Below are 24249 nucleotides of genomic sequence, written 5' to 3'. Positions count from 1 at the left end.
AGAAAGAAAGGGAAAAAACTCCCCAAAATCTTAACCAAAATTGACAATAACACTAGAAAATCTGAATAGCCAAAAAATGAATTAAAACCATAATTAATAATTTGCCTGCAATATATTCCAACCCATAAGAATTTATTTACAAATGTTAATAAGTGAGGAAAAAAAACCAACATAATTTATGTACTCTTTCAGAAAAAATTTAGAGTAATATTTCTTAGTTGAATAAAATTAGTATGACCTTAAGAAATGATTGTGAGAAACGATCATTTCAGCACAATTGTTTTCATCAGCATAGTTTCAAAATTCTAAACAGTATTAACAATCCAGAAACTGATAATAAGGACTTCTCAAACGAGCATAATATATCCTGACCAAGTTAGATTCATTGCAGGACTCCAATTTGATTCTATGTACAATAATAAATATGTAGAGAAATAAGAAATGAAAATTACTTAATATTTAAAATGATTAATAACATTTCCAAAACAAACTAAAAATCACATTGAAATTAGTCTTTCCTTTAAGTGATAAACCAAGAACACTAATCTTAAAAACATGAAAATATGCTACATTTCTATCACATAGAAAACAATTTTTTTCTTAGATTTAATGGCCTTTTCTAAATTGAGGCATTCTTCATATTAGTGTGGCATCTCCTTTCACAAGAATGCTTTCTACACTTTTGTGAATGACTGAGTTCTTTCATCTGACTGGACACAGCTGGCTTGTAGCATAATGAGAAGGGGAAATGAAGGTCTTTTTCTTTTCCTCTTGGAAAACCAAGAAATGTATAAATCATACTCAGACTTAAGTAATATTAATTGCTTGCATAACTTTACACTGTGCACCTCTTAATGTAAATAATATTTTGTACTGTTTGGTGAATAACTTATAGTCTTATGTAATTTTATTTAAAAAGTTTACTGATATGTCATTTTCTCAAATACTCAGAAAAATATAAATTTTGCATTTTTAATCAATTGGAAAAATTCAAATCAGCCAATTCTAAAATAGGAAATAGGGTTAAAATGTCCAAAATAATAAAACATATAGCAAAATATGAATACTTTATGGTAAAACATCTTGAAGAGGTAGACATGCAATAGGCTAAAAGTCTTTGTTAGATTTTTATCCAAGCTAAAGGAACTTGGAGCTTAACCAAGACCCTCATCATATGTTTGAGGAAAGTGATGCCCAGAGGGCTGATTGGCCCACAGTTACTCAAGAGTAGGGCTGTCTATATATTTTCTCGTGCCTGTGTTCCAGAACATTCTCTCTTCCCAGAAGCGTCAAAGGCACATGGAAGAAATTCAATACAAATACAAACAGAAAAAGCTAATAAAGGAATGGAAAAGCAGAGCAGGACCCTTTCTTCTTTTTATGCTTTAACTTTTCTCTCCATTTAAAATATCACACAACAACAAATGTCAGCATTTTCTCTGTTGTAAATGCAACAAATTTGTAGGGGAAAATTGTATTATTCTGAAGTATATATATGAGAAATAAATCTTATTTCTATCCCGTACTCCAAGATCTTCCAGGTATCCATATTGTTATAATTTAATTTTCTGGAAATTTTTATGAGAATGAATATGTATTCAGATTTATACAAATGTTATTGTACTATTTATTTTCACAGATAATTCATCTGGAAAATCATTTCAGGTATTTTACATGTACATTTATCACATTTTAAAAAGAAACTATATGATATTTTATTATATAGATTTAAAATAATATATTTAACAATTTACCTGTTACTAAGTTCAGATAGTTTCTCATTTTTATATTACAAATAATGCCAAAATAAACAGTTACGTATGTTCTTAGTCTAAGATTTCCTAGAGTGAAAGTATATGTAATATATTTTCCATTTGGAATCTTCAGACCTCAAGTTTTGGCCAATTCAGGCTTAGAGTGGTCTCCTACATCCACACCTGAACCCATGGAAATATACTCCTCACAACAGACCGGCAGCGTACCCCACTTCCCAGGCCAAGGGAAAAGAGGATTAATAGAGTTTAAAACTTTTAAGTATTCTTCAGCATATCCACGTCATGGATACACTGTTTTTGGAAAGACTTCTCTCTGTGTGAAGCAGTACATAGATAACAATACCACTTCCGTTGCAGACAGATTATATATTTATTTATATGTTAATTATAACACTGTAAAACACAGAAGATATAAATAGAAGATCTGAACAGGAATTTTAATGAAAAATCTCTAGGTGAATTCACCAATCATTAGAAAGAAAAAATAAAACAAATATTGTTCCAAATTCTACATAAAAAGCACCCATCAGAACCTCATTATCATCTTTTTCTCATCTTCGCTTTGCAGATGAGAAGGGTTAGGATAAGAGAGGGAGAGAGGAGAAGGGAAGGGCATTGGAAAATATTTTTATACTTCTAAACCGTATGAAAATCACCGTAGGGCATTTAGATTTTCCTTTTGTTAAATAGAATTCTGAGTGCTCTGTCATGTTGCTTTAGGTTTACCCAAAATTACAAAACTTGCTCCATATTCTCCTTGCGTGAGCTACTGTCAACCCTCATTCAGAGGAGGTGATGCCAGCTGGGATTCTCTGAGCCACACAGGACTTGCCAGTGCCTGGGTGAGAGTCACTGGATTCATCAAACCCATAATTAGGATAAAGTAGCAACCCCTTATAAGGGGTACAAGGGCCCAGAGAAGACACTCAGGGGGTGACTAATTCACCAGAGAATATTCTCAGGGTCCCCTATTTAGTTCCGCACATTCTCTAAAGAAACCAGAATTGAAGTTGAGGAATTTATCCAATGAAGTAGTATAAGAAATCTAGGTCAGTGATTTAGGAAAAAGACACTTCTCTTGCAACAGGAAAGCCCCTAGCTAGCTACAGGGAACACAAAGCATATCCCTTTGCTGTCTGGAGCAGCGCTGGAGGCACAGAGTAGCATCAACACACAGAAGAGAAATAGGAAGAAGATATAACCTTTCCAAGATTTCCCTGATGATCCTCCTGGGAAAAACATTCCCCAAATTCAGGGACCTCATTTTTGGTTTGGTTTTTCTTTGGCAGTGAGACTGTCTTGGAGGTGAAATTATGTAAATTTAGATAACTGAGTAATGGCAAACTCTAATGGGAAGTGGTAGCAATAAGACACGGGAGAGGAGGAAGAATAAAAATCAGCGCATGTGAGAGTTTACTATTAACCTTATCAGGGAAATCCCAGAATTTGGAAAGGCCAACACATCCATACCCTTATTTTAAAGATGAGGAAATAAGACCTCCAGGGTTTAAGAAATGCATCTTAAAGCATACAGGTAACCCCTGGAAGTTCTCAGCCACTTTCAGAAGCTTCCTGATGTCTAGGGCATTTTCCATCTTGTTGACACCTGCTGCCCATCTCTGCTATGAAGCCTCCTTGCTTGAGTGCTTGCTGGGACCTGGGAGTGGTCTCAGTGTTCTTAAAAAGCTCCCACTTCCTGTAATTTCTAGGGTTCTTTTCAGGTCTGATGAAGACAATTGCGTTGCACAGATTTGATTTGCTTTCTGAGGTGGACAGAAAAGCTCAATCACAACCCATGGCAAAAGTTTACATTTCTTCAATGTTCTGTTTTTAAGAATGTAACTGCAAGTAATATCTCAAAAGAAAAACAATGTCTTCCCTGGATGAATATCTACATAGACATCAAATTTTAATTTTGGTACTCTAACTTGAATAGAGCTGCATCTTCTATTTTTCTCCTTCCCGTAACCGCCAATACTTCATTTATTCCTCCATTTCCCTGCACAGGCTCCACTTATCTGTATATATGCTTAACCAGAATAGAATTTTCCTGAAGGGTAGAATCGTTGCTTAACTATCTTGCTAGTCACCTCACCTCAACAGACGCAACCCTTGACACGTTGAAAGCATGCAGCCATGTTTTTGGAATAAAAGTTCGATACTTTCACATTTATATAAAAATAATTTTTTAAAAAAAACTTCACATTTAGCATAAAAATATTAGAAAAATTGATATAAAGGAATGAAGAAGTAACCAAATATGATCAGTTCTTTTTATAGATGAAGAGTGAGGTAAGAATAAGTGGATATCTTAGCATCGCTCAGTCTGAGAGAGGATGGCCACCCAGGTCCCCTCTCTGTCACTGCCCTCCTCAGTTCACCCCACGAAATCATTCTTTAAGTATGAATGAAAACACTTCAATCGAAATGATTTTTAGGAAAGAGGAAAATTATAAATGCAAAGTGAGTTGAACCATGTACAATACCTGTTAGCTTCTATACTTAGATGTTCCCAAGTCTATTCTGATTCTTAAAGTTGAGAGTTGTCTTTAATATAATGAAGCCCTTTTAGTCCTGCTTGGGATTAGCTTACCACTTAATAAATTCCTTCCAACACTATGTTCTGTGAGTCAACAAGCAGCTTCCCCTGTGATTTGAGCCTGGCTACAACAAATTAGACTTTAGAAGAATTATTACCAGGCAGAGGCATTTTCCAGGTGGCACATTCCCACTCTGAGAAAATCTGATCATTTTACTCTTGTGTGTAAGGGATACTTTTTTGCTGAAAATAACCAAAGTAGGTGTTTGGAATGCTCCCCTCTCTATTACTGATAATTGATTTCTAGGTTATATTTTTGACTGGAGTAATAACAAAAATGTTCTTCAAATAGTGTTAAAAATGTTGTTTGAAAATTATTTAGATAATCTACAATATATGCCGGTTAGTAAATTCTCAGCAAACGTTTTTAACTAGGCTTTTCTTGAGCACCAACAATGGTTACTTTGTGCTCAACACCGTAAGGCATTAAAAGGTGCCCTAGTGTAATTGTTTTCTTAAGCTCATGTCTTTTCCTAACACATCTTGGATTTTTCCACCCTTGTCCTAAGTAACTTGATTCAAACAGTTTCTCCAAGCTAATCTGCTGAAATATAGTCACTGTTGATTGTGTCACATGCTGTTTAACTAACTTAGTACTCTCTGAAATCAGACAGCTCACTGTTAGGTAAAAATTGTCATAGAGAAGACGCAGATTTTGGAGTTGCAGCTAGTTAACTTTACATTCCTGCTCAAGACAAAAGTAACTTCACTTTATTAGAGAAAATGTCAATCAAGACCTAACTACTGACATTTGTCTTTGTTTCACCAGCCAGTAATAAAAGATAAAGCAGAGGAAATGGGGGAACTGCAGTTATGCATTTGCAACACACAAAGTCCTTGTTTTCTCACTAGGCACTGCAGAAAAGCAATTGTCCATTCACAGCACATCTTCTCCATTTCAGAACTAATATTTTTCCAGTTCTTAACTTGGTATGTTACAGTCTTATGCTGTTAATTTTGTTAACCCTTTGAAATGCATGATGTGTTTGATAATTTGCTTAATAATACTGATAACAGGAGGACTCTGTTTTATAGATTTCTGGTGCCTAGGGTTGACAGTGAAATCTAAGAAAATGAGGTAAGAATTTTGTGAACAATGTGACAGTTTCAAGTAATTGTGTCTTATTTGCAATTGCATAAGTTTGGGAAAGGTAATAAGGAACTCCATGTTAATTACACATTCGTTAAATTCCTTTCATAAAAATTGACTCTGTGGCCTGGGATGATTTTTCACAGGGAATTCCTCCAGCACACAATAATGTACCATTGAAAACACCAGCCCTGTGCTTGTGGTCTTCCGACAGCATTTAGTGTGTTTACTGTATATGAATGCATAAGCCTGCTTTTTGCAGCAAAGAGGTTTACTCTATCATCGCAATCGTCACTCTGGCCAGAGTACAAGAACAGAATTTTGGATGATTAATTAGTCCCCAGGTTCAGTCACTTATATCTCTAATTAAACATCTGACTCTGCTTTCAACTGTTGTCAGAAAGGATAATTAGCACACTTTGCAATGGTAATAAAGTTTTATTTTCCTTTAGAAATAAAATATAAATCACTGTCATGTAACTGAGCACCTACATCTCTCTTTTATTGACTTCTCAGTTCAAAACATTTTAAAACAAAATGCAACAAGGTGATACCGTGAGTTTTTTCTCATAAATAGAATTTTTGGACAGCTTCTAGCAATATTTCTATCTCCAGTTCCACTGCCAGCTGCTTTCTCTCTTCCTACTGATTTCTTCCTCTGAAGTCTGCTATCACCCAACATGACAAACTCAGAGAAAAAACAAACAAACCTGATTTTCTTTTTCCTTATTCCACAACCATCACCAGACTTCACCAACATTTTCCTACCCTGCCTTACCGAAAATAAAAATTGACCAACTCTAAGTTTTATATTGGAGAATAAATATTGCATTCATTTAAAAAGAAATAGAAAGCCCTCCTCAAGGGGTGCTGTAAGTTCAGTGAAAATGCCAGTCTCAGTACATGAACGGGAAGAAAACCCCGGTGTCCACAAACAGTTAATGCAGGGTAAGTGATAATGTTTAGTCAGTTCACCCAGAAAAAGGAAGGAAATTCAAAAGCTGGTTGCTGTAGGAACAATCACAGACAAATATACACACATATATGTATTTTAGATATATGTATTTGTATATATGTACAGGCTCATTTAAAATAAAATTCCTACCATCTTTCCGTGACTCTCAAGAAAAATGAACTTGTCGCTTAAATTTTTTTGTACATACCTCAACCATTAAACAAGACATTTAACCATAGTGGCAGTTCTGTGACCTTTGAATGCCGTGAAATCTCTGAGCGGTGCTGCTTGTTCATGAAGACTTGTGCTGCAGGATCCAGCAACTTCATCCAGGATTAAAAATACAATTAATTAAAAAAAAAAAAGAAAAAAAGAAAAAGAAAGAAACACGAAAGCACACAGAGAGATCGAGGAGGGAAGGCAGGAGGAGATTCTCTCTGGGCGAGGACACCACTTTTCTCCCAGACAAGTGCTGGGACAGAGCCGAGCCTGCTGCAGTGCCCAGACCGACCACTGGCTGAGTGAGCCGGCAGCCGGCCTGTGAGGCTGGGAGGTGCTGTCAGTTGCCACAGGCGAGGAGAAGCAGAGACCAATCGGCTCAGTGCTGCCAGCTTACTGGAGTGGAGCCTTTTCTGTTTATGTTTCCCCATTTCAGGAGTGACGTCAAAGGGTTTAGTTTTCCTCTGCATGTGCTATTAATTTTAAAGTACTGTACTATGGGGAGAAGGTGTGTGTGTGTGCCCGTGATTAACCAGGACACCCCACTCTCAGGCAAGCCCAAGAAACGTTTTCTATATTCAGGAATACATCTAAAAAATTTAAAATACTTGTGGTTAGGTGTATCAGAATTTAAAAATTAAGCCAAGAACCCTGAGTTAAATAATATAAGCAAGATTTATATTTTTCATGTGTATGTACATATGCCTGCTTCGCAACTGTTGCTTATTTTTAAACTTATTTATTTTTACCATTATTTAAAAATGAGTTGTTAATTAATGCTGATATCCGTGGATGCAAATAAGCTGATGAGCTATGTTGTGTGCAGGCAGAAATAGAACTCAGTTTCTGCTGGTGGTTCCCTCCTTTCTCCTTTCTCTTTCCTACAGCTTGTGCTGTGTGTGTGTGTGTGTGTGTGTGTGTGTGTGTGTGTGTGTGTGTGTTGGGGATTTTCTTACATTGTGGGGGATCCCTCCTGCAACATCACAGAAGTCCTTCAGGAGCTGATGAGGCGCCCCCCCCCCCAGGCAATACCCCAATGCCTGGGATATTGACATGTCCTCTCCAAAGTGGGTGAAAGTATAGTTATTTATGGATAGTTCGTTCACCAGGGCGGTAGCTTATTCCTGTTTTTTCTTTTTCCCACTCTGGAAAATCTTCGTGGAGGCCATCTGTTGTTTCTGCCTCCCCCACCCTCCTCTCCTCTCCACCATCCCACTGTGACTCCTACTAACACAAGTTTCACCCCTTTTAGGAACCTTCCTCCTCTATCAATGATTTGCATACCCTTCTTCACCAGCCCCACCCCAATGACATGAAGGGGCATGTGATCCAGGCTGGCCAATCAGCTGTCTTCATGCTGAAAAAAACAAAAAACAAAAAACGTTTTAGGGTTAGGTAAGAAACTCCATGAAATCAGGAGTTCTTTTTCAGATATTCTCATTGATTCTTTGTAACAGAAAATCTAAGATCCTAAATGCTAGGGTTAAATGATCCTGTGGTTTGAGGGATCATCTTGGTGTTGATGATTCATTTCTGGTGATGGTGGTATTTTCTCCCAGAGCTTTATATTTTGCTAAGTGAAGAGACAGATCATACAAATAAGCAAATATATAATGCCAGATGGCAATAAGGCTATTGAAATGAGAAAGTTAGGGGACAGTGTGTGTGTGTGTGTGTGTGTGTGTGTGTGCGCGCGCGCGCGCGCGCGTGTGCGTGTGTGCGTGTGTGTGTGTGTGTGTGTGTGTGTGTGTGTGTGTGTGTGTGTGTCTGCTGTTTTAAGTCTAATGATGTGGGAAATAATGTGATGAAACGATTTTGAGCAGAGGCCTGAACTAGGCAAGAAGCATGTCATGGGTGTCTCTGTGTTCCAAGTAGAGGAAACAGAGTCAAGGCTCTAAGGCAGGAAAACGCCCATCATATTCAAAGAATAGGAAAGGGAAATTGGGTGACAGGAAGAGAACTGAGCAAAGGAAGAAACGGGTGCAAGATGGTTTGTCTAGGACAAGATCAGGGCACATAAAAGCACATAAGATTGTATCCAAGGAAGGAAAATCTCAGATCATGAAGGATAATCATGATCTGACATAACTTTCAAAAAGATCCGTCCCTCTTCTGTGTGAAAAATAGACAGCTGGGGACAAGAGTAGAAACAGGAAGCCAACAAGGAGGCCATTGGGACAGGTAGGCAAGAGACCAGTGTGCTCTGGATTTGTAACATAACAATGTGTATGGTGGGAGATCCAGATTCTGGAAGCCTGTGTGTGGATTTGAAGTTAGAAGAGGTAGGATGTAAAGACAGGATGAGTAAAAGAGAAGAATCAGGAATAATCCCTAGGTTCTAGGCTTGAGGAATGGATATTTATTGATCATCTGCTCTGTACCAGGCACTGTTGTACACACTGAAGATTAAATAGCAAACACACACACACACACACACACACTTCTCTGTCCTCATAAAATTTAAGATTCTTCTGAGGGACAAAGAACTTATCAATATATATGAATTTTACATAGGATATTTGAGCTTTAATTGAATTTTGCAGAAAAAATAAAAATAGGACAGAAGATCCACTGGTCAGATAGAGATAGGGGCATATGATCTTCAGTAGAGGATTCAGTAAGGATCTCTCTGCAAAAGTGATATTTACACAAATTTGAAGTAGATGAGGGAAGAGGAAGAGAGAAATTTTAAGGGACAAAGGGAACATCAAGCATAAAGGGTCTAAGGATGAATTGGTTGAAGAGATGGTAATGGGCCCAGAAAGGGCACATCATATGAGTTGTGTAAGGCATTATTAGGACTTTGGTTTTTCCTCTGAACAAAACGAGGCTTTCACCAGAGGAGCAAGATGACTAGCTTGATTTTTGAACATGATCTCTGCAGCAGCCATGTGAGGTCAAGGAGGAAGGAAGGGGATTGATAAAGGTCTACTGCCATAAAACTGTCAGAGATCATGGTGATGTTGATAGGTTTCGGCTGTTTTTCAGTGTTAGAAACAATGCAATTTATTTAACAGATTGGATGCTAAGTATAGGAAGAGAAATTAATATAAGAAGCCAATGACCTCTCCAAAATTTGGGATTCAATCAAGTAGAAGATTGAAGTGAGCTAGCACTGACCACCAGACAGTAGAGGAACAGACTTTATCAGGAAGATATTTTGATATTGACCATGTTAATTTTGCCTATGAGACAGCTATGTGGATATGTTGAATACATAAGCCTAGAGTTCAGGGGGACAGTTCCAGAATGCACACATAAATTTGTAAGTCATTGCATATGCCTGGTATTTAAAGCCATGACTCTGGGTAAGTTTCCAAGAGAAGTGGAGATGAAAAACTGCAGGCACTCTAAAATGAAGTCATCAGGAATATGAGGAAGAACTATCCAAGAAGACTGAGAAGGAGCCTCTAGGAGGTCCCGGAAAAACCAAGAGGGTAGGGTCTTAGAAAGCAAAAAATACTTCAGGGATCAGCTGCTTATAATAAAAGTTAGATGAACACTGAGAATTAACTCTTGAACTTAGAATATATAATCAGTTTTTACTGTTGAGCAAAGAAGATTGAATGCACTATAAAAGGTGAAAAATGGAGGGGAATGTAGGAATTGGAAACAGCATAGATAATTCTCTCAGTGCGTTTTCTCCAAGAGTAGAGAAATGGGGCAGTAATCAGAAGGGAGAAAAGAGCAAGCGAGCATTTTTTAATGTGGGAGAAGTATCAGCATTTCTATACTGATGCAAAAGATCCTATTGAGAGTAATTAGTCACACAAAGGAGAGAGAGATAAAAATTACTAAAGCCAAATCATATGTGTGATAGGTAGAATTTGCCTCCAAACATGTCCACATTCTGATTCCTGGAACCTGAAGATATGCAATATTACACAAATTTGGGGTAATAATGGAACTGTGGTCTTAAAGTAGGCTTACTTTTCCTGGGTTACTTTAGTGTCTCCAATCTAATCACATGAACTCTTAAGAGCTAATAATTGTATTTTGGATGGAAACAGAAGACAGACACAACAGGAGAAGTCAGAGAAATTCCAAATTTGAAAAGAATTCAGCACACATCTATTGGCTCTGAGATGTAGAGCCATGTACAAACACCAAGAGAAGTCTCAGAGCACCGCCTTCCCTAGCTGACACCCAACAAGGAAAGGAAGACCTCAGTCTTCTGTTCATAAGGAACTAGATCCCACCAATAGCCTGGATGAGCTTGAGAGTGAATTCTTTACTCCTCAGAGCTCCAGAAAAGAACACAGTCTGATGACCCACAGAGAGAAACACATTAATAAATTTTGTGTTATTTCACAGGGATATAAAACCAAAGTAGAGTCATTGATTTTGGAAGGAAGCATGGATGGCTCACCCATAAACACAAGGGGAGGCAGAGTACATTATAAAGGTGCCGGCAAGAGTGTTGTAATTGTGCTACGAGGTTGTGAATGTCCTCTGTGAAACAGAAACTAAGAATATTGACTAAAAGAACACAGAAGAGGTGGTACAAGTGTTATGAAAGAAGACAGAGTCATCCAGGAAAAACAGCCTAAATTACCAGAAAAGTAAAATACGATGGCCAAGAACACTAGGCTTGACCTATTTGAGCTCAATCATCATTAACTAAAGTGACATTGGATTATATATCACTTAAAATACCTTCACGACATCCAAGTAGAAATATCATAGAGCTAGCTTATATACAATGCTAGAGAGTCATGGATAAATGAAAGAGTATTCAAAGCCATGAGAGAGCATGAGATCACCAAAGGCATAAAAGAGATTCCAGGCCTACCCTTAGAGACCCTGCACTAGGTAATGGAAGATTGACAGAGATGCAGAAAAGGAGGAGCAGTCATAGAGAAGTATTAAGGTAATGGTCCCTCAGAAGTCAGTGCTATGGAGGGAACAGCATCTTACTCTCTCCTAAGGCGGTATCTTGGAGTCCTTCCCCGCTGTGAGATTGTATTTGGAAGCAGGGCTTTTAAGGAAGTTAAAGTCCAATGAGGTCATAGCAGTGCATCACTAATCTCATAGAACTGGTGCCCTTTAAGAAGAAAAGACACCACCCCAAGCCCCCACTCCTCTACAGGAGATCAGAGAAACAAAGTCACAGTCCCCAAGCTAGGGAGAGAGTCCTCACGAGACATCAACCGTGCTGGCACCTTGATCTTAGACTTCCAGTTTCCAGAACTGTAAAGAAATACATGTCTGTTGTTTGAGCCATCAGGTGTATGTTATTTTATTAATGGAACTGAATAAAACTAAAATGTTCATTATGCTAGTCAATGAATTCTCTTTTTTTTTTTTTTGTCATTGGATTTTTTTTAGAGAAAAAAAGCAAAACAGAAAAAAAGGGAGAATAATACAGAATTTCCCAAAAAAGCAATAAGGCATCACTAGTTGATAAATTATATACTGTTATCTTAGAAGTAGTTGTTCAAGTTATAAAATCAAAGCATAAAAAGTGGACACACAATCAAACAATGACAGTGCAAACTATTCTGTTTGATGAACTAACAAAAACTTAGTAGTATGGCTACCTATCTTGTACACTTAAACATACATATAGTTATATCATTTAGAGTACTTTTTTTTCCCTTTCATTATTACAATATCCATTATACATTTTTGGATCTTAGTACTCTTTTGGGTCTTATTATTATTGTATACTGGAAAAACAATACAATATTTACAAATGTGAGTCTGATTTATTTCACTTATGAGGATAGTCTCTAGTTACCTCCTTTTACCTATTAAAGCCTCAAGATCACCTTTTTTATAGCTGAGTAATAGTCCATTGTATAAAAATACCACAAGTTTTTCATCCATTCTCTGAGTGATGGGCATTTGGGTTGTTTCCAAGATTTAGCTATTAAGAATTGCACTGCTATAAACATGAGTACACATATATCACTGTGACATGATCTTTTCAATTTGAATTCTCTTTTTTACCTGAGATAAATTAAGCTGGCTTTCTTTTACTTACAATAAGAACAATTTCAGTACATGTGCTCCATGTTTCCTACAGGCAATTGTTGACTCTATTTTCCCTGGTATAAATATATAACCACTTGCAGCTTCAGAAACTATAAGGCTATATCAATATCAATGCCTATGTCTGTCTGACTCCACCACATGGAGAAATATTAAGGTAAGTCTACCAAATTTAACATACTAATGGGGCTTTAGAGGCAACATTATTAAACACATACCTTGGAGTGTTCATTGAAGCACAGAATTTGAAATGGCAACACCTCTTATAATTTGCTAGCTATAAAAATAAAATAAAAGCCTCTTCATTTCCTTTCTTTATCCCCGTTCTTAAATAGCCCATGACTTCTGACTCAGAAATGATTACTTTCAGTCATTTTCCTTTTTTAATAAATCAACAATGTATTTCTCCATTAAGGGATTAAAAGATAGAATTCTTTTCTTGCTGCACCTCTGAAATGACAAATTTCTCAGCAACTTTACATATGTTAAATTCATTCATGCAATACTAAGTGTTCAGAAATCAGTAGCATGTGATCTCTATCTTTCAAAGTCACCTAGTTGGTAGCATGGAGAGCACACGTGTTTTGCTAATAATGACAACAGGAAAAGGTGATAAAGGCTCTGAAGGAAGAAAAAGTAGAATGCAGATTCAGGAAAAGGGAAAATTTCTTCCACCTTGAGCAATCTGGAAAGACTTTACATAGTGTAGGAGATTTCATTTGTCCTTAACCAAAAAGAAGTGTGTTGAGGATCTGACTGGTAGATTTAGAATGCGAGGAATATAGCATGTGGAAAGTGTATGTGTCCACATGGCAGCTCGGTGAAAATGGTAAAAAGTTGAGTTTAGATTTTGAACTTTACTCATTAGGAAATGAGAGACGATTGAAGGTTTGCAAGTAGTGGGGTGGAACAGACAGTACTATATGTATTCCTATTAGTAAAATGATTCAGAGATGAATAAAGACAAACATAATATTAACATGGAAACGAATGAATAATTTCATGGGGATATCCAGGCCATGTCTGGATACTGGGGAGAATGTAGGAGAGAAATCAAAACCAGACTTTGAGCTTAATAAATATTTGTTTTGGAAGACAGGTGTATCTTAAGTAGTCTAAAGGATACGTAAGAAAAGTTTTGAAAGCCAAGAAGAGGAAGATACTCAAAATGAATAAGAGATACCCCACTGGAAAGAGAGGTACTAGGGATATGAATATGTTTCAGGCGGATATGACAACACCTTTAAATATGGGCACATAGGTGAAGATGTGCATGGTGCATCCCAGGAACCAAAACAAGGTCAAGCTGAAGTGACAAGGTGAAGACAGGACAGGACTTTTCATCACATTAAGGACTTTTTAAAAAGAATTTTTTTAAAGATTAAAGAACATGCTTGAATTTGTACCCTAAATTATCTCTTTGAGAGTTGTGTGAGGGGCCAGAGGAAGGAAACATGGAGCTGGAAAGGCTCTAAGGAACATTGCAATGGCTTGTAATGTTTGGGGCGTATGCATACATGGAGACATTAGAAGATTTGAGAGTTGTTTAGAAAATGTCAGAAATTGCATTTGCTGATGAAGGAGAAATATGAAAGGTTTGCTGTGAGGAGTGAATAGTGGATGAAACAGTCAAAGATGACACGCAAATTTCAGGCTTGTAAGATGAGTGGCATTTATTGGGTAAGACAGTGAAGATAAATTCAGCTTTGAAGTTAACACCAAAATTGAGTTAGATGGGCTATTATGGAACTAGGCAGAAATACTTGGGCTAGAACAGTTTTGAGAAGCATTGTTGATTAATTGAGTCACACGAGCTGAGGAAGTGCATCTCAGGTAAGAAAAAGAAAGAGTTGTGGAAACCAAAAGGAACATTAGATTTTAAAAGATAGATGAGGATAGAGAAGCCTGTAAAACATAGAGAAGTGATAATATAAAAAGAAAAAATGTAATATCGTGGTACTCAAAGAAAAAGATGTTTCAAAATGTAAAACATAGTCAGCAATGTTAAATCTGTTGAGAATGAAACACAAGAGCACTTCTATGACTATTAGATAACTGTAAATTGTATTAGTATAGATACAAATAATTAGAAATAAATGGTGCAGAAAATGTTTAAAAATGAATTTATATATGTGACCAAATTTAGCGTGTGATTAATGTGTCTTTGTAAATACGTGAATGGAAAGGGAATGGACAACTTGGTGAATGATGCTGAGGCAAAGCTCGCCAATACAAACTATGACATTAAAGTAATTTAAGCTTAGACTCATTACACTAATATAAATTTCAATTAGATAAATATTTAAACATGAAAAGCCACAGCTAAGATATTGCTGGAAATCATAGATTAAGATGATTCCAAAGTGGTGAGGACCTTCCTAAACAAGACACAAGCAAAGTCACTAAGAAAATTGAAAAAGCAGCTCATGTCAAAATTAAAGTCCACTGTATGATCAAAGACATTCTAAGTAAAGACAAGAGATAGATTGAAAGATATTTCAGCTTACATACGTTTATTAAGGCGCATTCCTGTAGCAGAAAACGCACCCTCATCCAGTGTATTTCTGTTTGTTAGTTGCCCAGGTAACAGTGTCTGTTCCAGTTCCGGTTGTTTCTGTCTCTTAGAAATGGCTGGTCACTGTGATACATAGCTGGTCACTCTGATGTCCACTGGTAAGCCAATCTCCAATTGACAAGCCATTCTGCCTCTGTACTTCTTGCTTGCTTATTCTATATAAGCCCTAAACCAGCAGAGACTGGGGCCTGATAGTCTGTGAATGATCCCAATCAGTGCCCATCAATGTAAATAAATGTCTCCCAATCCTGGGTGTCGTTTTGGTGTTTCTGCCTCTCCTTGTATTACCGTACATTAATATACCACCATTGGATTTATAAATCCTGGAGAGTCTGGCTATAACAAATGTGGATGAGGAAATGGAGCAAAAAACCTACTGTATGTTGCTGGTGGGAGTGGAAATTGATCCAAGGCTGTAGTTTCTTATCTGGAACCTTTGGAGACAGGATTTCAGAATTCAGTACTTGTGAGGTTTTAGGAAAAAACTGCCAGTGCTCCAATAATATTCAGAATTTTAAAGACAACCAAAACACATTTAATCCCTTATACCCTCAGTGGAGTGTATCTCCCCTGTTGGTCCTTCGCTCCTAGCCCTCAACGGTCTTCTCAGAACTGGGCCTGCACCTGACTCTCTGGAAATACCAACCTACAGATCTACTCAGCAGCTCATCACTCTGTCAACTGGTGCTGTATTTTACACCAACTTTTCTTTCTCTTTCACTACAATTGAAATCCTTTCTTCCTGTTGGCAGTAGAATAATAATACAGAAAGAGTATATCTTGTTCCCTTTGGAAATGTTACTTACTTTTAGGAATGTTATTGGTAAGCATAAAACAAAGAATATTTACAATTATTTATTGAATGCCCACAGTGAGTCATAATATACTATTATCCACCAAATGCATTACGAATGAAATACTTAAAATTGGATGAAAGAGAAATAACCTTGCTATTGAATTTTTTCCTGATGCATTTGAATTTCTTTTCTCTTTATTTTCTTTTCCTTCTACCACATATTCATCTTCCACTGAAGCTATTTCTCAAATAAATGGACTATATTAAGGCCATGACTTCAAAGTGCCAATTTAACTCAGAATCATGGCAAGAATATAAAAGAACAATTGGAAAACAAACAGAAAAAATTTTTTTCTATACTCTACCATTTAACACTCTACCATTAACATATTAACAAATGCTGTCTATCAAGGTGAATTTGCAAATCACAAATTGGCATACCTCTCGGCCTGCTGGCTTAGGAATCTTTCTCTGAAGTTGTGGCCTGGTAGTATCCAGCGACTAATGAAAACACCTTCTTAAAGGCGGTCCCTTGAGAATGATTTCTAACTTTTTTGCTACACTTGTTTTCTGGATTCATCTTCCACTCCTTTCTTCCTCATATATGTACTTTTTATTGAAATTTTCAGTGTCACACAGTTCTTGCACTGCTTAAGAATTTAAAGAAGAAAGTGGTACAGTGAACAGCCACACATCCTGTCATACTTTGTAATAAAACTTGATTCATGTGCATTCTTATAATTTTACAATCTCTTAAAAAATAGCAAGAGTTGTAATTTAAATCTGCTTCAGTATCCTCTGCTAAGTTCCAAATGGTTATCATATTATCAATAGATCTCTAGAAAGTGCCTACTGTGAATGTAGCAGTTGTTTAATAACCTTATGTGCACTGAAGATTTGATTTTATTTTATAAAGAATAAAACAAAGCAAAATAAAACAGAATGAAGCCAATCAAAACAAAACTGTGACACAGAATTTCAATAGGAAATCAACAATGCCTACCATAATACCTCTTGTTGCCTTCAAAAGAATTGCCCATCCATCAGACATAGTAAAATCAAACCAAACAGAAACAGAATAGAACCAATAAAAATAAAACAATGAATGCAATATAGGACTTCAAAGCAAGATTATAGTAAATCCAAAATGGTTGTCATATCTTGTTACCTTTATAACTGCCCCTACCATCAGATATAATAAAATCAAATGAAACAAAACAAAATAAAAACAAACCAAACTAAAAAATGAAAATGATATAGGACTTTAAACCAAGATAATAGGGAATTAACAATGGCTACCGCCTTCAGAAACAGATTCTGCATAAATGCTGTATTGTATATTGTTATCCCCTAAATAGATGATCAGTCTACCAACTTTAGACCTACACAGCCAATGAAACACAGCACTACAAGCATTAAGTTGTATTTTCTTTCAACAGCTATCAACTCAGCCTGTGTTTCTCTGGATCAGCCGGTTGCTAATAGGGGTGGAGAGTGGACCGTGGCTCTTTAGTCTCCCAGCCTGCACACCAGAAGGGACTGGCTTATTCTCCTTCCTTTGGCCCACAAATGGCACTGACTCACAGGAAGGGGTTGACTTCTTGTTCTCTTGCCTGTGGCCCACAATTGGTGCTGACTCAGGAAGGCCTGGCATCTGCACTGAAGATTTTAAAAGAAAGGAGAAATAGTGCTATGACTTCTATGCTTATTGACTTTTAAACTGAAAATTTCTAATCTAGAGATATCCTGCATTATGGGCTTGAATTGTGTTTCCAACCAAAGAAATTTTTCTTATATTGAAGTCCTAACTCCTAGTACTTCAGATGTGACTGCATTTAGGCATAGAGACTTTAAAAATGTGCTTAGAGTAAGATAAAGTCATAGGCATGGTACTAATCCAATATGATTGGTGACTTTATTAGAAGAGGAGATTAGGACATGGGCAGAGAAGGCAAACTGTAAAAATAGAGAGAGAAGACAGGCATCTGAAGTAGGAGAGAGACCTCAGATGAATCCAACCTGCTTGACACCTAAGTCTTGGATTTCCATATTCTAGAACTGTAAGAAAATGAATTTTTATTGCTGAAGTCACCTAGTCTGGGGTATTTTGTTACAGCAGCCTGGCACACTGACACATAGTGAGACAAAGGCAAAGACTTTGGGGAAAATTTCAGAAAATCAGAGGTAAATGGTTTTATATATTAGATCACTGTTGTGTTTCTTATTATTGTGTCAATATATATTTTCCCATAACTGACATTTTGCTTTTTATTATCAGTTAAACTTCTATATTGCTAAGAGTTTTATTTTCTGCAATATAGAATTTATAATTTGAAAGTCTAAGTTTATTAAAAGTAAGTTAATGGCTAATTAAATCTTTACAATATTATAACATAGTCTTCTATATAGCAATTGCCCTTAGTGCACTTAAAAGAGAAATTGTATTTATAAAAGTTTTCTTTTTATGCTTTTTCTAAGATGCTTAAGGTTTTTTTTAGATATTATTAAACCAATTTACAATAAAATATTGTCAGTGCAATGTTCAAATTCATATCAAAAATTGAAGTTTGATTATTAACTGCAGAGGATTCCTTAACATAGCAAACTACAGGAAAGTATTCAAAGCCTGAATTTTATTTAATAGAAGTTCAACCCACATATTTTTAGGAGTCTTCTAGAGAGTAAGAAAACGCTTCAGCAAAAGAATGCATATGCACAGGCTTTCCCAAGTATGCAGTAACAGATCACCATCAGGAAGTTAGTTGTGTGAGGTCACTGGATATTCCTAGTGCTAAATGTATTCCTAGCACTTAGCACAGTTCTTTGCATTTAGTAGGCCATCAATATATAGTCATCTAATGGCTAAATTGATGAGCAAATGGGATTGGTGAAAGAGAAGTTACATATAAATCAAACATGCTGTTCTGAGGCAAAAAGAGGCCTCAGAACAGCAAGCTCAGGAAGCTATCAGTTTAGTTATGCTGGGAGTCCAGATTACACGAACCCAGAGGGAAGAGATCACACATTGTTTTGACCAATCAAGACATGACATTTTTACTTTGCAGGAAGACAAAGATTTTGATGGAGCTGTAAAACAGATATTCCCCCAAAGCATTAAAGAAGAGGCCATAGAGATTACATTTCAGAGAGGGTAGTCAGCAGAGGAAATGTACCTTTCAATTTCTTTAGGACTTTAGAGAACAATGAATATATATGCAGAATTCATATGTACTGGGCATCTATATAAGTGAGAAATAGGTTCTTTTAAGCAAGCCAGATCTTACATAATAATCCCCAATAAACAGAGTCTTAGAATGGCCACTTTATTTATTTATTATCCTATTTCAAAGGCACAAAATAATTTTACTGAATATTTTAAGAAACAGAGCTAATCTCAGCATTTTGTAGCTTCATAAATGGGACGATAGATACATTTTAATATTATTAAATCTACTTAGAATTGCTGAAAAGTTATCACTTATACTATGTAATCCTTCTGTCAATGATCTCAGCGATGGGGGTGACTTTTCACATTTACAATTACACTATAACATCTTTGAACATTAGAAGTGAAGGACACATAGAAGTACCTGCATATAGTATATATTATCCATATTGGCAACAACTGACATAATTTAGAAAAAGTTTTAAAATTTCAATCAAACTATGTTAAATGAATCAGATGTGAAGTCAGTTTTGTGACCTGAAGCACTTATTCAGATGTGTACACAGACAGCATTTGAAATACCTACTATGATATTTTTATCTTATTTATTGAAGTGGACTTTTGTTAACAGGAAAAATGTCCTTGATTTCTAGGTTAAAAAATCACAAGAGATGTGGCTCAGCAAGAGATTGAGAATACGCATGTGTTTCTCTCTAGAATCATCCATCTTTCCTCTATTCTCTCCCAAGCCTGCCTGTTGCCATGAAACAAGCCAGCTGTACTTTACACATGCTGTGTGATCTCACACCAATGCTGATGTTACCATCTTCTCTGAGCTTATTGGGTATATATGAATACTCAGACTACAACCTTAGCTTGACCAATGATTAAGGAGCAAAGCCAGTTAGTAACTGTCTACTTCCTTGGGAAGCTTTAAAAGTGACCTAACTATGTCATTCCCTGAGTCCAATTTGAGCAATACTAAACTTTTGATTATTTCATTTTTCACCATTTCCTAGACACACAGTTTTATTCTCTAAGGCTGTGCCAAAACTCACTCACCTGATTCCACTGAGAGATAACAAAGCAAAGTTCTTTTTTCTGGCTTCTTCTCTATAATTTGCTTCTGAATACAAGCTGCCATGTAGCATAGAACATTCCTGTCTTCCTAAGGGGTGTCTCCTCCTTGATTTCCACAGAACTCACCATGAACTTCCCATTCCTAGTCATAAGCTACATCAACTCTTGTTTCCAATTGTTGGCTACTGTCTCTTTTTACGGACACATTTTACTTTTTGCCAAGACAGACTTTTCATCCCTTGACTAAATCAACAATACTGGCAGACACTCACTTTTCTTGGTTATGTCTTTTTCTCCTCATCTTTGCCCCATTCAGGTCACCAGCCTCCCAAGCTTCTATGGTATTCTTATTCAATTTATGAAAATCCTTGTTTTCTTGTTTACACTCCATTATAAAAAAAAGCCTCAGGAAAATTCCATCGTCTATTTGACAATCTTTTGTATTCTTACCAAAGCAAGAAATAAAAGGTAAATGTGTGACAGGAACATTTTCTAGTATTTTCACAGATAATATAGCTTTCAGAAAATCCAAAATGCTAAAGGTTGGCAAGACAGTTACATGGAACTAAATGATCCCACAGTCATCATCATTTGTTGTGTATTTTGTGTCTTTCCTTGTACTAACCTTAGTTGCCTGCATTTGGTCCATATCCAATAAATTATTCAGTACATTTCTGCTAATCCTAAACGTAGCATCAGATGAGAGAGAGCCTTTTTTATCTGCAGACAATGTGTAACCTCGGCATGTATTGCACTTGTCTCCATGGATACCAAATTTCTGTGAATGGCGCTTAGAGTAAAATAATCTATAGGAAGGATGCTGAATTTTGTTCCTTCTTTGGCTCAAGTTTTTCTCTTTCTGACCCCTCATATTTTCCATCTCAATCTGTGTACTGCAAGGATCTTAGCACATTTTGTGCTACAGAAAACCCTTGCATTAGGATCATAGGGCATCATGTTTGTGTCTTGACTGCTCTGTGAACATCAAACCATGGAAACCGAAGGTGCTGCAGGAAATCGGAAGGTAAAAACTAAATCTATTTTTGACAAATTCTAACTAAATACTACATTTGAGGGACTCAGCAACCTGAGGTTCAGTGAGAATAATAATGGGGTGGGGGTGGGGGTTCCAAAACAATTTTACCTTTTTAGATAGTGAATTGAAACAATAATGCTTAACAAAGCAACAGAATTGTCAAAATTCTGATTTTTGTTCAGAACATTTTTAACTTAGTAAAACCCTATTTACCACCTTTTGCTGTATAAAGCTCTGGTGGATCATTATTGATGTTAAATAAGAAAAGACAGAAGCATCTTTGCATGATGAGTACAGAAGACAACCCGAATAGGCAGCATAATAATGCAGTGTGCAGTCTGTTCTGTCTGTGAAATTTCTCAGGCCTGTATCCATTAGCAAACAGAAAAGTCCTTGATGATTTTTTTAAGAAATTGGGAGTAACTATATTGCTCAATGCTTTGCTAATTTGTAATAGTTCATATATTTTATTTTAATGCCCAAACCTGCTCTAAGAGCAGCAGATACACTAATTTTTGATATATTTGTGTCTTGGCTGTCTGCCTGTTCTGAACCTAAGAAGGAAAAGGAGATCTCAGATCATTGAGTGAGGACTCAGATAGGAAGACTCTATGTCAAGAAACAGGATCAAGGGTACATAGGACAGTAAACTAAAAATGTCGGGGAAGTGAAGTTCCACAGAGGTCATGGGGTGGCTGTGACCTGGAGCACACCTCAAATGCTGTTTCTCAGCCCCTCTACCACTTGGCGTGAAGTCAGTTTAGATTTCCCGGCAGGACTCTACTGGATTTCCAGAAAAAAACAGGCAGCCTACTGGGGACTTAGTGCTCTCTAAGGATCAATGCTAGGATCAAGACCCAAGTCCAGTCCAACTATTCCATGCCCACCCTCTGCCCATTCATTATCCAGTTAGGTGTTCTTCTTTCACTAAAATACATGCTAAGTTTAAGATATAAATAATTTTTCTCTCATTAAAAAGAAATTAACTTTCACATTAAAAAATCATGCCACCAACATGACAGGTAACTCCAGGTGAAGATGGCTAAAAGTTACTCCCTGCAGACAGCTGTCAGAAGGAAGCTCCTTCCCACAATGCTGGGGTGGAGGAGGAGCCCAAAGGAGCTTCAGGAAACTTTTTTGCTCACGCCATCCTCTTTGACATTCTGAAGCAAAGCTAATATTCACCTTTTACCCCTTTCTTCCGAGTTAGGCAAAAACAGTTTCAAACATTTCATGCTCAGTACTAGGTCAATATTAAGTCTGTCTGAAAGAGAGACAGGCTTTGTTTCTGATGGAAAATTTAAAGGCAGGAAAAGACTTTCTTAAAATGCTACAAAAGTACATTGAAAAAATTTAAGAAACTATCGCTCTGGGCATATTTTGGTGCCAATATTAACACACCCACTAGGTGTGAAGGAACATGACGTTACCACAATAATGGGAACATTCATCGAAAGGAAGAGTATACAAAATGGGTAATATGAACTAATTATATAGTGGAAAATGTCTGTCAACTCAGAAAAGAACAATTCAAAGAAGCACTCAGAAAAATAGAGACAAACTGCAAAACGTTAGTCACGTCAGTGAAAACTCCAGAGTACATTCTTTGAACCCAAAGATAGCTTTGCTTAACGCCTACAAACTGAAGGTGATGTCATCACTTTCTCTAGTACCTTATAAGCAACAGAATTTTCTTTATTACTTTTTTCATGCAAATCTTCATTTTCACAACAGTCAGATTTCAAAAATATAGTGAAGACAAAATGTTCTGTTTGTTTTCACCTATTCCTACCAAACTCTTTGTCGTATTTCCCCTGCTTCTACACAATGGAAAGGCAGCTGGGAATTGGTGGTAGATTTAATAGTTCTTGCTCTGAGAAGTATCACGATTCCCACGTCTTACCTTTCTTTATCAACTCGCACTTCCTGCGCATCTTGTTTGGCAGACTGAGGTACTCAGGACCTATTGCCTCAATGTTTATTGTAGTTGTTTTGTTAATACCTGCAGATGTAAGGTCTGTTGGCCCCTGCAAAGGTGGAAGGGAGAATTTGGCATGTTTTCATACGCGATCATAGTCAGTCTTCATAATTACTCTCTGAGACAAAGGCATCATTAACTCCTTTTATTTATAAATACATGAAGCCCAGAAAGACTATGAACCTGTTCAGAAACATGCCAGTTGCAGCTAAGTTTAAATTGTGATGCTTTCTTTACACGTCATAGCCTTTTCTTTATTTAGTCTTTAAACACAGTTACATATATCACTAATGAATTAGATTTAAGACAATTTCAAGGTCTTTGCACTTTAAATGATTTTCCCTAACTTGGTATTTTATTGACACTCATTGTGTTCAAGGTGCACTTGGAATACAAGGGGACATAAGACTGATGACTTTTTACCACCTTTTCCTGTGGGGAGTTTAGACTTGATATCAATGGTATGGATAATATGGATCAAGGTAGTGATTTGAATGTGTTTCCTTCAAAATTCAGGTGTTTCCAGTGTGATGTTATAGGAGATGAGGAATTAAAAGATGACTAGGGTGACAGCATCTTCCTCAGAAATGCGATTAAGGTTTTATAAAAGGGGCTTCACTCGGCACTTGGGGAGCTTGCCTTTCTGCCTTTTGTCATTTGAGGCAGCATTTGCCCACTCTGGGGGACACAAAAATACGATACTATTCTGGAAGCAGAGAAAAGCCCTTGCCAGACACCAAATCTGCTGTATTGTGATCTCTGACTTCCTAACCTCCACAATTGTAGGAAATTAATTTCTGTGTTTTTATCAATTAACCAGACTTGGGGATTATTGTGGTAATATAAATGAACTAAGATAATATGACGAACCAAATAGATGAAAAACTGAAAGATCCTTAAGAAATCTTAAGCATCTGTTGAGGTAGACAAAAATCACCGATGGTGAAGCTGATGGCAAATTTCTCACATCAATATAAATTCGATGC

The 24249-nt window shown here is 36.7% G+C and overlaps 1 protein-coding gene across 2 annotated transcripts in view; it reads right to left on the bottom strand.

The window, feature by feature from the left end:
* Positions 1-7030, bottom strand: part of Pde7b (phosphodiesterase 7B) — a 294246-nt gene extending 287216 nt beyond the window's left edge. Inside the window, exon 1 of one of the 2 annotated variants that reach the window (XM_013151103.3) lies at positions 6628-7030. Coding sequence is in view for 1 of the 2 variants with exons in the window: in XM_003468502.5 (XP_003468550.2) it covers positions 6628-6648 (21 nt within the window). In the remaining variant the exon portion in view is untranslated. The remainder of the gene's footprint in view (positions 1-6627) is intronic. The other variant, XM_003468502.5, reaches the window with a different exon arrangement.
* Between the last annotated feature and the right edge of the window lie 17219 nt (positions 7031-24249).

Source organism: Cavia porcellus, unplaced genomic scaffold (genome assembly GCF_034190915.1).
Source record: "Cavia porcellus strain 051 isolate PalLab524CR breed Dunkin Hartley unplaced genomic scaffold, mCavPor4.1 scaffold_22, whole genome shotgun sequence".
Lineage (NCBI taxonomy): Eukaryota > Metazoa > Chordata > Mammalia > Rodentia > Caviidae > Cavia > Cavia porcellus.
The sequence above is the reverse complement of the archived record's forward strand: the minus strand, read 5'-3'. Positions and strand labels throughout refer to the sequence as shown.